General features: G+C 47.3%; 1 protein-coding gene across 9 annotated transcripts in view; it reads left to right on the plus strand.

The window, feature by feature from the left end:
- Window positions 1-13575, plus strand: part of RCSD1 (RCSD domain containing 1) — a 76113-nt gene that overhangs the window by 9011 nt on the left and 53527 nt on the right. For 4 of the 9 annotated variants that reach the window (XM_077999310.1, XM_077999330.1, XM_077999320.1 and 1 more), the window contains exon 2: window positions 2144-2286. The exons of the other annotated variants lie outside the window; for them this stretch is intronic. In XM_077999310.1, the coding sequence (XP_077855436.1) occupies window positions 2269-2286 (18 nt within the window). In that variant the 5' untranslated portion in view covers window positions 2144-2268. The remainder of the gene's footprint in view (window positions 1-2143; window positions 2287-13575) is intronic. 9 annotated transcript variants of the gene reach the window in all.

The raw sequence follows: 13575 nt of genomic DNA on the forward strand, positions 1-13575 counted from the left end.
GGTAATTACCAACCTTCTAACATTTGAACCTACCCTATCGAGTGGGATCCTGTGACCCCTGTTCTTTCTCTTGCTCTGGAGAAACTCTGGCTTCCCCCACAGCGCCTGTGTGGGCTCTCAGGGAGACAACATGCCCCTCAGCCTGGCCAGTCTTCCTCCAGCTCAGGCCAGGCCACGGCGGAGGCCAGCCAGCTCAAGGCTTGGCGCTTGTGAGGCCTGGCACAGGTTTACGCCGAGCCCTCCTCTGCACAGCTAAAAGACTTCTGAAAGGCTCCAGTTGTGTCTGTGGGTGAAACTGCTGCCCATACCTAAAGCAAACCAGGAAGATTTTTCCAAATTCATTTTTGGGACTTTGGAGTTTTGAGAGCAAGAGAGAACCATAGCAATTTCTTCCATCCCCTTCATTTTAAAGATGAGGAAATTGAACATACGTGATTTACCAATGGTCGTACTTAAAGTCAGTTAGTAGCCAAGTCAAGAGTTAAAACCAAGGTCCTGGGTGGGCGTGGTGGCTCACGCCTGTAATCCCAGCACTTTGGGAGGCTGAGGTGGGCGGATCACGACTTCAGGAGATCGAGACCATTCTGGCTAACATGGTGAAACCCTGTCTCTACTAAAAATGCAAAAAATTAGCCGAGTGTGATGGCAAGCACCTGTAGTCCCAGCTACTCAGGAGGCTGAGGCAGGAGAATAGCGTGAACCCAGGAGGCGGAACTTGCAGTGAGCCGAGATCGCGCCACTGCACTCCACTCCAGACAGAGCGAGACTCCATCTCAAAACAAACAAACAAACAAAAGCAAAAACAAAAAAACAAAAAACAAAAAAAACAAGGTCCTCTGACTCCCAGCACACTAGGGTGCCTTTGATCCGCCTGTTTAAATGGACTCATAAATAATGACTTTATTGACTTCGCATTTCTGTGTATTGTCTTCTTGGCTCTCTGAAGTCCTCCACGTAGTAGTGCTCAGCTCTCTAGGTCTTCCCTAGCAAGGACCACTCTCTGTGGGGATAGGGTGGGCAGGGAGAAGAACCGTTTTCATTCTCATTGTTTGTTTTTTCTTTGTTTCTTTGTTTTGAAACAGAGTCTTGCTCTGTCTCCTAGGGTGGAGTGCAATGGTGCAATCTCAGCTCACTGCAACCTCCACCTCCCCAGTTCAAATGATTCTCCTGCCTCAGCCTTCCAAGTAGCAGGGATTACAGGCGCCTGCCACTGCGCTCAGCTAATTTTTGTATTTTTTAGTAGAGACAGGGTTTCACCATGTTGGCCAAGCTGGTCTCAAACTCCTGACCTCAGGTGATCCACCTGCCTCAGCCTCCCAAAGTGCTGGGATTATAGGCGTGAGCCGGCATGCCCAGCCCATTCTCATTGTTTTAACAAATGCCAAGAGACCCAGAGTTGAAGCTAGGAGGGCCCAGCTACCCTAGCTGCAGCGCCACACCTTGTTCTACTAGGCTTACGTTCTCTGATGCCCTCAAGGGATCTTTCTGGGGGAGCCCCTTGGCCCCTGTTGTCCAGTCATGCCTGAATCCCCTCACAAAGGCCTGAATTTAAGTACTGGAGAGGAGAAGAACAAGGATGATTCCAAATGCTTGTTTTCCTTGTGGAAACAAATGGGAGACTCAAAGAGATGCCTGGCACTCCAGGCTGCTATAGAGTGCGGAAATGCTGCCCAGGTGGAGAATCTGATGCCATTGGAGTTGGCAGGTGTATGAGTTTGCAAGGGCTGCTGCCGTAACAGATTACCACAAACTGGGCGGCTGAAAACAACAGAAACGTCTTCTGTCACGGTTCTGGAGGCCAGATGTCTAAAAGCAAGGAGTCAACAGGACCTCATTCCCCACTAAGGCTCAACGGGCGGCTCCATTCCATGTTTCTTTTGGCTCCTGGTAGTTGCCAGCTTCCTTGACTTGTGGCCACGTCACTCCAGTCTTTGCCTCATCTTTGCCGCACCTTCTCCTCTGTGTGTCTCTTATAAGGACCTGGGTCATTGGATCAGGACCTACGTTAATAAGCCAGAATGATCTCTTCATCTCAAAATTGGTAACTACCTCTGCTAAGACTGTTTTTGCACATAAGGTAACATTCACAGGTTCCAGGGATTAGGAAGTGAGCATATGTTTTATTTTGTTTTTTTTTCTCAAGGCAGGGTCTTGCTCTGTTGCTCAGGCTGGAGTGCAGTGGCACAATCATGGTTCACTGCAGCCTCAACCTTCCAGGGCTTAAGTGATCTTCTCACCTCATCCTCCTGAGTAGCTGGGACTATAGGCATGCACCACCACGCCCAGGTAACTTTTGTATTTTTAATAGAGACGAGGTCTCACTATGTTGCCCAGACTAGTCTCGAACTCTTGGACTCAAGTGATCCTCCCACCACAGACTCCTGAAGCACTGGGATTACAGGTGTGAGACACTGTGTCTGTCCAGGAAATTATCATATCTTTTAGGGGGTCACCACTCACTCCACTATCGCAGGCAACATGTTATCTATGTAGAGGTAAAGGACTTGGGGATTGGTGGAATGAATCCCGGGTTATTGTTAAGCTATATTATAACCACCCTGCGAGCCCCCACTAGTGCCTTGAGTGCAAATTACCAAGGAATATTTATTGACACCTGTTGTGTGACTAATTTCCTGCCTATTAGGTAGCCCGTATACACAGCTGTATCCTCCATACCCCTAGTGGCTTGGGTCTCAGCTATAATTCTCTGTTCAGAGAGCTGCAGTTGGGAGGGAAAGTCTGTCTCCAGGCCGCCATGGAGCATTTCCATGAAGCCATGAGGATCACCCCCAACTCATCTGGTCCCTTTTCAGGGAGACAACTATGGTGTAAGCAGGCTGGAAAGAGCCACTCAAGATTATCTAGGATCACCACCACCATTGTAAAGGATTATGCCTAGCAAGATTATAAAATCCTATTCTCACCTATCTTATTCTTTCATTCATCCCTTCATTCATTTATTTAGAGACATGTACCAAGAAGCTACCAAATGCGAATTAATAAGACCAATCCTGGCCGGGTGCCATGGTTCACACCTGTAATCCCAGCACTTTGGGAGGCCCGGGCGGGTGGATCACCTGAGGTCGGGAGTTCGAGACCACCCTGACCAACATGGAGAACCCCGTCTCTACTAAACATACAAAATTAGCCGGGCATGGTGGTCCATGCCTGTAATCCCAGATACTCGGGAGGCTGAGGCAGGAGAGTCGCTTGAACCTGGGAGGCGGAGGTTGCGATGAGCCGAGATCACGCCATTGCACTCCAGCCTGGTCAACAAAAGTAAAACTCTGTCTTAAAAAAATAACAATAATAAGACACAATCCTTGCCCTCAAGATCCATACAGTCTGAAGGTAAAGAGGGACATAAATGAAAGAAATAACTACAAAACAGTGTGATTGGTTCTGAAAAGGCAGTGAGTAAACGGTCCTGTTTCATAAATCACAGGACAGGCTAGTGTTGCTGTAACCATGCCACAATCTTAGTGGCTGAAAACAACAAAGGTTTCCTTTTCACGTCTGCGGCAAGTCTGTTGAGGGTTAGCTGGGCTCTGCTCTGGGTCATTGCTTGTCCTCCCTGTGAGACCTAAGCTGTGGGAGCAGCTACCCCTTTGCTGATTGTCGTGGCAGAAGGAAGGAAAGTTCTGAAGGACTCGTACTGGCCATTAAATGCTCTCTCTTGGAAAGTTGCTAACTATCCACGTGGCTCCACTTAACCACAGGGGCAGAAGGTACCATCCACTCATGGACTCCAAATGATGAGAGCTAGAAGTACTTCACAAACATTGTTAGTGGCCTGGTGGAGTCTTAGAAGCCTTCACAAAGCAGGCGATCTTTGAGCTGTGTCTGGAAGTAAGACTGTGTCTTTCAGGCTGACAAGGGGGGAAAAGCTGAGGGAGAAAGCGTGTATCTGCACCACTCAGGGCTCATTCGCTTGAGTCTTACACAGTTTTTGTGGTCGGAGATGTTCTTGCAGATTGAAATGAAAACTGCTTCACAAGCACAAATAATGTTTTCAATGATGTCAACTGTTCTTCGTGCTTTGGGGGTGATTGAGAGAGTCAAGTAGGTTTGAACAAGAAGCTGGGGGTGCAGATATGCAGGAAAACATATCAGAGAAATGTAAACATAAGCCATTAAGGGCCTCTGTTTAGACTGTTTCTCAAGCCTCTTAGCCCTGGAACAGCCAATTCCATGGACCAGGCCTCCAGGAGTTACAGCTCATAGCCTAGGTGGCTCCTGGGAGGTGGACGTCTTTATTGCTATGTGAGCAGCATAGAATTGTCCACACACCTTTTGACTGGAACGCCCTCCTCCTTGGTGAAAGGGAATCTATGCCTTTTTTCTACATGTAGTTACATAACACTTAGACTCACCATTCTTTCCCATAAGCCTTGTACATAAGCCCTACCTTTTGTCCCTAAGGAAGGAGTTGGTGAAAGCCTGTGAGTAACACTGGAATTAGGCAGTAGAAGTTGAAGAAATGGTAGCAACAGACTGCCCTCTGCTCCCTTAAGGCTGTCTTTGCCTCATTATTGAATTTGTAATAGACCAAGGGGGATGCCATGCAGAGAAAGACCATCAATCCTGGGTTTTAGGTTCAGGGTCAGTTACTAGCCTCAGGATCCCGATCAGTTCCCCACTCTGTAAAACTGACACCTGCTTTACCTACTTTCCAGGGTTATTTTGAAAAGGAAGTAAGATCATGCATGTAATAAATATCTTATGAAAGTACCTTGAAATGTTCAATTTTTTCACAAATGCATGATGGTGGTGTTATTAGTATTTATTAAAACTGATATTGTGAAAAATTGTAACAATCCTGAGTGTGTCTTCACTCTCTGTGCCTAGTGAAAGGTGGCAGAAGGAAAGGCAAAGAGGGTGGCATTGGTGCATATGAGCAAAGTGAACCTTTCCAATATAGGACGAAGAGGCTTTTTGTAGCATAAAGGAAGTTCTAAGCTGTGCAACAGTAATAGGAAAAATACTTTACACTTCTACCACACTTTATTTTCAAAGTACTTTCTCATATCGGGTCAGCTAAACTGTAAGCTCTGCAAATCCCCATCATAGGTCCTAACAGCCTGTGATGAGCATAATGTATGTTCAACACATCCTGTGAGTAGATGCAGGAATGCAGGCTTCATATGCCTCATGGGGAGGCAGCGCAATAACTTAAGGGCTAAGAGCACAGAGAGCCATATGGCTGGGTTTGAGTTTGACTTTGCCATTTACTAGCTTGTGACCTTTCCGTGGCTTGGTTTTTCCATTTGTAAAATGGAAATAATGATAACACCTACCTGATAGGGTTGTTATGAGGTGTAAATGAGTTAGCAGTTGTGTAAAGTGCTTAGTGCCTGGTACATATTAGGTGTAATGTAATTGTTTATTGATTAAGGAAAGAGGCTTTTATAATCATTTAGAAGAGAACAGCCTCTGTGCTTTTGGTGCAGCTCTGACTGGGACATGGGATGGACAAGAGGACGTCTGAAGTTCTCCTCCAGCCTGAGAGTTTCACAGAGGGGTGGTTACTGCATCCTGCATGCAAAACTCTGCTGGGAAATCTCTGTAGGAGGCTGGGTCTTGGGGGCAATGCTGGAAGAGTATCCCACACAAATCCATACTAGAACCTGGGAGACTAGGGGAGCCTTGGGCATAGAATAGCAAATCCAAGTGTCAGGCTTATGGGCAGCCAAGACCTGCAAGAAAAAGAGAGTCTCCTTGGCTCAAGAAATACATTTCAGCTGGGCGCGGTGGCTCACACCTGTAATCCCAGCACTTTGGGAGGCCCAGACAGACGATCACCTGAGGTCAGGAGTTTGAGACCAGTCTGACCAACATGGAGAAACCCCGTTTCTACTAAAAATACAAAATTACCCGGGTGTGGTGGCGTGCACCTGTAATCCCAGCTACTCGAGAGGCTGAGACAAGAGAATTGCTTGAACCTGGGAGGCATAAGTTGCAGTGAGCCAAGATCGCAGCATTGCACTCCATCCTGGACAACAAGAGTGAAACTCCATCTCAAAATAATAATAATAATAAAATAAATAAATAAATTTCAAAGAAAGGGAGGGAAGGAGAGCAGATGGCAAGTGTATTTTGTGGGTTCACCGTGGTAGATGAGTGAGAGGAGGAGGTAAGAAATGGGAAGGAGAGCAGTGTGGAGTAGAGCTTCCCTTCCACTTCCTCCCCTCACATACCTGGGTTGCCTGTACCCTGACAATTCCTTACCTTTCACACCTCTGTGGGGAGGCCCCTGCTATGGAGCTGAACAGCGTGGGATTCGGAGACTGCTAAAACAGCTGCAAGGATTGAACAGTAAGAGGCTAAGCATTCAAACCAGAGCCCCTCTCCCTATCTAAGCTGACATCAGTCCTGATCTTTCCAACTGGGCTTAAGGAGTTGAGTGCTTTCCTATGCCAACAAGGGTATTCTGATTTCTCATGTGGTCACGTTACTTGTATTACAAAGGATTTTTTGACAAGATGTATTCAGTGCAGGTTGAACTACCTTGCCCAAAGTATTTTGATTAAGGACCCCAGGTCTTTCCTGAATAAAGTCTCCAGTGGCAGGCCACAGGGCTCTATCCTTGGCCTTGATTGTTAAACATTTTTGTTAATGACTTGGATGAAAAATAGAAAGAATCCAGATGACCCACAGCTGGGACAGTTGATATGCTACGTGACATACTCAAGTTCAAAATGATTTATACAGGATGGGATGCTGGGCCAAAACCAACATAATAAAATTAAACAGGGATGAATGTAAAATCCTCTGCCTAACTTTAGGAAAATTTCATGCACCAGCGTAGGACAGACCTGGCTTAGAAATATGCATGCATTTGTTCCACAAATATTTATTGGGCCTACTGTATGAGAGATGCTGTCTAGATTCCTGAAGGGAGTGAAATATAAAGACAGTATCTCAATAAGCTGGAAGTTTAGTACTGGTGGTGCCAAGAGATAAGATGTGTCCCTAGATAAAGCAGGGCACAGGATATGCTAAAATATTATATAAGGAACAAGACCATGAGGCTGGGGAATTTCACAGAGAAAGGACATTCTCAACTTGTGCAATTGAAGAAGGCTTCTTGGGAGAGGGTGACATCAGAGTGGCCACCAAAAACTAGGAAGAATTTTTTTAAACAGGTATTAGTAATGAAGGGGCAAAGAAAGGGATGGTGGTGAGAAGCTAGTGTGATGAGAAGGAATGAAGGAGGCCCATGGGGAACTGTGAGTGCCCTAAGTGACCAGGGTGGAGGACCTCTTAACCCACATGTGTGGGTGTGGGTGCGCATGTGTGTGCACAGCGGATGGGGAGTGGGAGGGTAAACACTGTTGGAAGGACTGGATGCAATGAGGTGGTGCACACACTAGGGAGACAGCACTGATGCTGCCTACTTCCCTCAGTCTGTAATGAAGGTCCTTGCAGAGTGGGGCTCACGCGATGGAAGGAGCACTGGAGGGCCATTGATTAATCTAGAAGCCGAAATACCAGTTGAGAGGCCAAGGCACCGCTGAAAGGTGGCCTTGAGAATGGAAAGGCAATGAAGCTGCGAAACCAGCTGTGGGAAGAATCCACAGTGCAGAGTTGGTATTTGGTTGGAGACTGTCACAGGGGCAGAGTTAGAGAGAAAGCGATCAGAATGACTGCGTTTTCCATCTAGGAGCGTGGAGAATGTTACTCGTTGGGGGTGCGGAAGAGGCTGAGTTTTGGTGGAGGCATTGACAGGACACCCCGTTGGAAATTCCGAAGTGGAGTTTGGAGGGCTTTGGGCTGAGGCGCAGCTGGGTGGTCATCTGCGCAGCAGTGGTTCACCGCAGGCCTGGGTAGTGAGCGGCGGCTATGAGGAGAGAAGCAGGCCAAGGACAGCTCGGGACGGCCCTCACATTTGAGGAATGGCAAGAAGACTAAGGACAGTGAAAGAGGGCTTGGGAGTTATAACCGACCATAAGCTAACACTTTTCTAAAAGAAAAAGAAGAAGAAAAAGAAGTAGAAAGACTCAATTTTGTGTGAGACTTAGAGTTTCTTTTTTTTTCTTTTTCTTCTTATGTTACTTTAAGTTCCAGGATGCGTGCATGCAGGTTTATTACATAGGTATACATGTGCCATGGTGGTTTGCTGCAATTATCAACCCGTCATCTAGGTTTTAAGCCCCACATGCCATAGCTATTTGTCCTGATGCTCGAGTTTCTAATCCTGCCTAGGCGTTCTCCCCAGGACTCTCCTTTCTGTGACCCCCTCCTTTCCAGAGCTCTTTCTCAGGCTCAGGGAATGGACGCCTCAAGAGAAATAGGATCCTCGGAACTTCCGGGGCATAGCCCGAAAGCTGGGGTAGTGGTAGCCAAGTAGAGAAGCGCATAGAGGCCGGTGTGGTGGCTCACTGTAACCCCAGCACTTTGGGAGGACAAGGAGGGTGGATCACCTGAGGTCAGGAGTTCGAGACCAGCCTGACCAACATGGTGAAACCCCCCATCTCTATTAAAAATACAAAAGTTAGCTGGGCATGGTGGTGCATGCCTGTAATCCCAGCTACTTGGGAGGCTGTGGCAGGAGAATCACTTGAACCTGGGAGGCGGAAGTTGCAGTGAGCTGAGATCGTGCCATTGCACTCCAGCCTGGGCAACAAGAGTGAAACTCCATCTCAAAAAAAAAAGAGAGAGAGAGAAGGGGGTAGAGGCAACAGAATTACTTGTTCATTAGGCACATGTCTTTAAGTGCTTTTAGTGTTAATCAGGCTGTGGGTTCCACAGCAAATAATTTATAACCCATGCATTGGGAGGGCCTGCATGAGGCATGTTCTTATTTTTAAAACAAGGGGCCAAGCATGGTGGTTCACACCTGTAACCTCAGCACTTTGGACTACTTGAGGGTGGACTACTTGAGCCCAGGTGTTCAAGATCAGCCTGGGCAACATAGTGAGATCCCATCGCTACAAAAAAAAAGTAGCAGTGCATGGTGGTGTACCTGTAGTCCCAGTTATTCAGGAGGCTGAGGAAGGAGAGTTGCTTGAGCTTAGAAGTTCAAGACCAGCGTGGGCAACACAGTGAGACCTCATCTCTAAAATAACTAACTAACTAACTAAATAAATAAATAAATAAATAAAATAAAAGCAGTCCATGGTGGTGCACCTGTAGTCCCAGCTATTCCAGAGGCTGAGACAGGAAGATTGCTTGAGCCTGGGAGATGGAGGCTACAGTGAGCTGTGGTCATATCACTGCACTCCAGCCTGGGTGACGGAGTAAGACCCTATCTCAAAAATAAAATAAAACAAAACAACGATAAGACCGCAACCAATAAAAATTCTTTCTAGAAAGCCCTAGGACTCTGTTCAAGACATTTTCTGTAGTTTCTAGTCACTTTGTTTTAAAATATTAATTATCTAAAATTAAGCTTATCTTAAATATTTTAAGATTTGAAATTCATCATCTTAACATAACTATTTTCTTTTTCGTTTTTTTTTTTTTTTGCTTCCTTGAAACCATTAATTATATCTCTTTTATTATTTTTTAAAGTTGGACTAAAAAGACAATCCTGCATAATATAACTCCTCCAGTTTTCCATATCTTTATTAATTTTAGCCAAATACATAATTCTTACATAATTGTAATCAGTGTATATACAACTCTGTACTCTATCTTTTCTCTTAACATTATTTCCAGGTCAGTATTCTTGTTCCTCATAGTCATGTTTTCATTGTAAATGTCTTCATGACACTCCATTATACAAATATATCATAATTATTTAATCATTTTTCTATTTTGGAACACGGCATTTGCTTTTACTTTCTCCTTATTACAAATAACATAGCTATAAACAGTACATGTATCCTTTTTCTTCTTTTGAATTATTTCTCTGGAACCAATTCCCAGGAGTGGAATTATTAGGTCAAAGGATATGAATGTCTCTTGATGAGCATTGCCAAAAAGGCCTTGGCCTTCCTTCCTTTTGCAAAGACTCACTGTATGTACCTGGTGTGCACAATTGCAGGCTCAGCGAGATGTGCCAGGGAGGAGATGTGAGGTGAGAGCCCTCCACTAAGCCTGTTTAGCAAAGAGCCCTTTCCTCCCAGTGCATTCCAGCAAGTCCTGTGGTTCCCCCTCCACCAGCAGGGAGCGGACAGGAGGGTAGCACAGGAAAGGGGTGTGGACACCCTGGAAATGAAGCAATCATATGGTAGTTCCCGCTGGAGCAGCTGTAGATAGGGGGAAGTTACATACCAGTGATGGGGTGTAGGCAACAGTGAGCCCGGGGACACCAGGGCACCAAGAATCTCACCCACGAGTCAGGGGTGGAGGCAGAGCACCTGAGGGTTTGGGCTGAACTCTAGAGGGTGATGGGCTTGTCCTCTAGGAAATCCCTTGAAGTCCTGAGCAAGAATAGCCCGGGTTTGAGAGTAGAAGCAATCACTCACTCACTTGCTTAATAAATATTTTTAAAGTGCCCGCTATGTCAGGTTCTCTGCTGGGAATTCTGGACACAAAAGGTAATAAAACTTGGATCCTGCCCTCAGGGAGCTTGCAGTCTAGTAAGACAATCAGAATAACAAGTGATTGAAACAGTTTGGTTAAGTATTCTAAGAGATCTATGCTCAGAACACAGATCTGAGTACGACCTGGGTATCTTGCCTAGAGTGGGGACGGGCTGGGGGAAAGAAAGGCTTCTTAAAGGCGGTGATACCTGAGCTCAATCCAGAAGGACAAAGAGGGAATGGATAGTTGAAGGGTGAAGAGGAGGGTGTTCTAGCTGGAGGAAATAGCATGAAAGAGAACAGTGTGCGGGGTCCAACCTGATTGAGTTGGTAAGCCAGGCAAGACCTTGAGAGCCTCTTCAGGACTTGATCTAGAAGGTGTCAGGATTTCTACACAGAAGGCGCTTGGAGCTACAGTCTAATTGCAAGGCGAGAGTCCAAAGGGCTAGCCTTGACACTGTTATTTGTATAACAAACATACTTTTTGCCTAAAACGGAATATGTATTTGGTGTGGCTGATGATATTATGGGGTGTTACAGCTCTCAAAAACCACAGCTTGACCTCATCACTTGTTTTATTCCCAGAGTGCTGGGGGGGCAGAAAGTTACATAACCAGACTTGAATTTCAGGAAGTTGGCTCTGGCCATGGTTCAGGGAATGGACTGGAGAGAGCATGGTATGAGGCCTTTAGGAGGCTGGTCATTCATATGGACTAAAGACCAGGAGAGCTGGGCTTCAGAAGGGACTGTGGGGGCAGAGAAAGAGAAAGGAGTTTGAGAGGAGGACCCTTCCTCACAGGGACAAGCATTTTCTAAGGCCTAGCTGATGACTAAGGGAGGGGACAGCATTGTTCCAAGGGACCTGTGTGTTAATGGGGATGCCTGGGTGTAGGCATAACATTTAAAGGACAGACAGACCAGGGCCTGGGTGTCTTGTGTCCATAATAATAAACAGCTCACCTGTGCCTCTAGGACAGCTGTAAAGATGCACTGTGTGTGTCCATGTGTGTGCCAGACGGGAACCAAGCAAGCATTAACAGGTTGCAGGAGGAAGCTAGGCAGAGTGGCCAACAGGAGTTCAAGGCTCTGAACCAAATCCCATCACTAAATTGCTGTGGGATCTTGAATCCGTGGCACAAGATTTGGGGGCCTCACCAGGATGATCATCTCATCCCTGCCTGGCTTATTGGGAGGATTAAATGAGATAATGAATTCAGAGTTAAGGATTTGGAAAGAGTATAAAAGACTCCACAGATGCAAGCAAGGTGTTGTCTCCACTGTGTTTTGGAAAACATGGGGAAATGTCCAGAAACAGCTTGGTCCCTCAAAGAAAAGCAGGTGCTCTGGAGTCCGGATGTGCATGTGTTGGGGTGGGGGCAGGGTCAATCTGTGGGGCGTTCACCTCCCCTCTGGCCTCTGCTTCCTCCTCGTCTTGTGGCTTCCCTTTGAAGCTCTGAGCAGCTGTTACAGATGAAAGGCCAGGCTGGGTCAGGCCCAGACCACTCACTCAGAAGCAGAGGCTGTGTTTGAGGCCACCAGCCAGCGGGTAGGCAGGATTTCCTGACTCTCGAGTGTTTGGGTCCAGCTCTGGCCTGGTACACCAGAGGCCTACCAGGAGGCCTGTGCGCTCTAACCAGAAGGACCGCTGCCCATCCCTTCAGCCAAGAGCTCTGTTCCAGCCACAGCCAAGGCCAAAGTCCAGGAGCTATAGGGACTACCCTCTGTCTGGTTAAGCATTTTGAGGTTTAGAAACAAAAGCACCAATTAAGCAGAGAGCAGGGAGTGGAGCCAATGGTTCTGCTTGTGTGAGGTTGGCAATGGAGTAGGGAGAGGGGTGAGAGGAGCGTGCATGGTACAATGGCGTGAGGAGGGGGGCAGCCCCAGAAGCAGCTTCCCCAAGGCCAAGTTCAATGCCTTTATTAGTTTGCTAGCGCTGCTGTAACAAAGTGCCATGGACTGGATGGCTTAGATAGCAGAACTTTATTTCCTTGCAATTCTAGAGGCTAGAAATGTGAGATAGAGGTGTCAGTGGGGCTGGCTCCCTCTGAGGCCTCTCTCCATCTTCTCCCTGTGTCTTCACGTGGTCTTCCCTCTGTGGGTGTCTGTGTCCTCGTCTCTTCTCATAAGGACACCAGTCAGGTGGGACCAAGGCCCATCGTAATGATCTTATTTTAACTTAATTTCCTCTGTCAAGACCCTACCTCCAAATACAGTCTCATTCTGCGGTACTAGGGGTTAGGGCTTCAACATGGAAATTTCAGGAGACAGTTCAGCCCAGGACAATGCCTCCAGCCTGGAGCCTCACTTCCAGCTGTGGGTGAGAATGGAAAAGTCACAGCAGAGGTCACCACTCCCAACCACGGAATGCCACGGGCTCTGAACACCCGATCCGTGCTGGAGTTCTGGGTCCAACCTTTCCCTTCATGCCTAGCTCCTTCTGTCATGCCTGCTCTGGGCCATATCCTAGAAAGAGCATCCCAGGCACCAGGGCACACTGCATCTGCACTGGCACTGTTGCTGTGCAGCTCTCCTCACACGCCAACCTGGGCCCGGCTACCCTTATGTCACCTCCTTCTGGGTTGATAAATTCGTGTCACCCCTTTCTAACACAGAGTGCAATGCTGTGGACTGTGACCAGGTGTCTTCCTGCCCTTCTGTCTTCTCGGCCCGTTGCTCCTGCTGGTCCCTCTACCTGCAACACCTCCCTGCCATCCTGCGAGTAATATTGGTCCTTTTGGGTTCTTACCGTCCCAGGATTATTCCATTTGGGGTGCTAGGTCTTCCCAGCCAAGACAGAGGAGAAGAGGGTATAGATACGGGGAAAGCATGGCAGGGAACAGGGTGGGATGAGCCTCTGATAGGCCTTCTCCCCGCTGTTCCTGTGGGAGGCTGCGTTCCTCCCCGACCTCCACCATTATCTGGGGGTTGGGCCCAGGTGTTTCTTCTCACCCAAACAGTCAACAGTGCCTTTTCCCATGGGAGGGCAGAAGCCCTGTTTCCAGGCCTGAGATGGGAGGAGGTTCCCCCAGCCCCGGCTCCTGCCTCTGCTCATCCTTTTTTTTTTTTTGAGATAGAGTCTTGCTCTGTCACCCAGGCTGGAGTGCAG

This window comes from Macaca mulatta, chromosome 1 (assembly GCF_049350105.2).
Source record: "Macaca mulatta isolate MMU2019108-1 chromosome 1, T2T-MMU8v2.0, whole genome shotgun sequence".
Classification (NCBI taxonomy): domain Eukaryota; kingdom Metazoa; phylum Chordata; class Mammalia; order Primates; family Cercopithecidae; genus Macaca; species Macaca mulatta.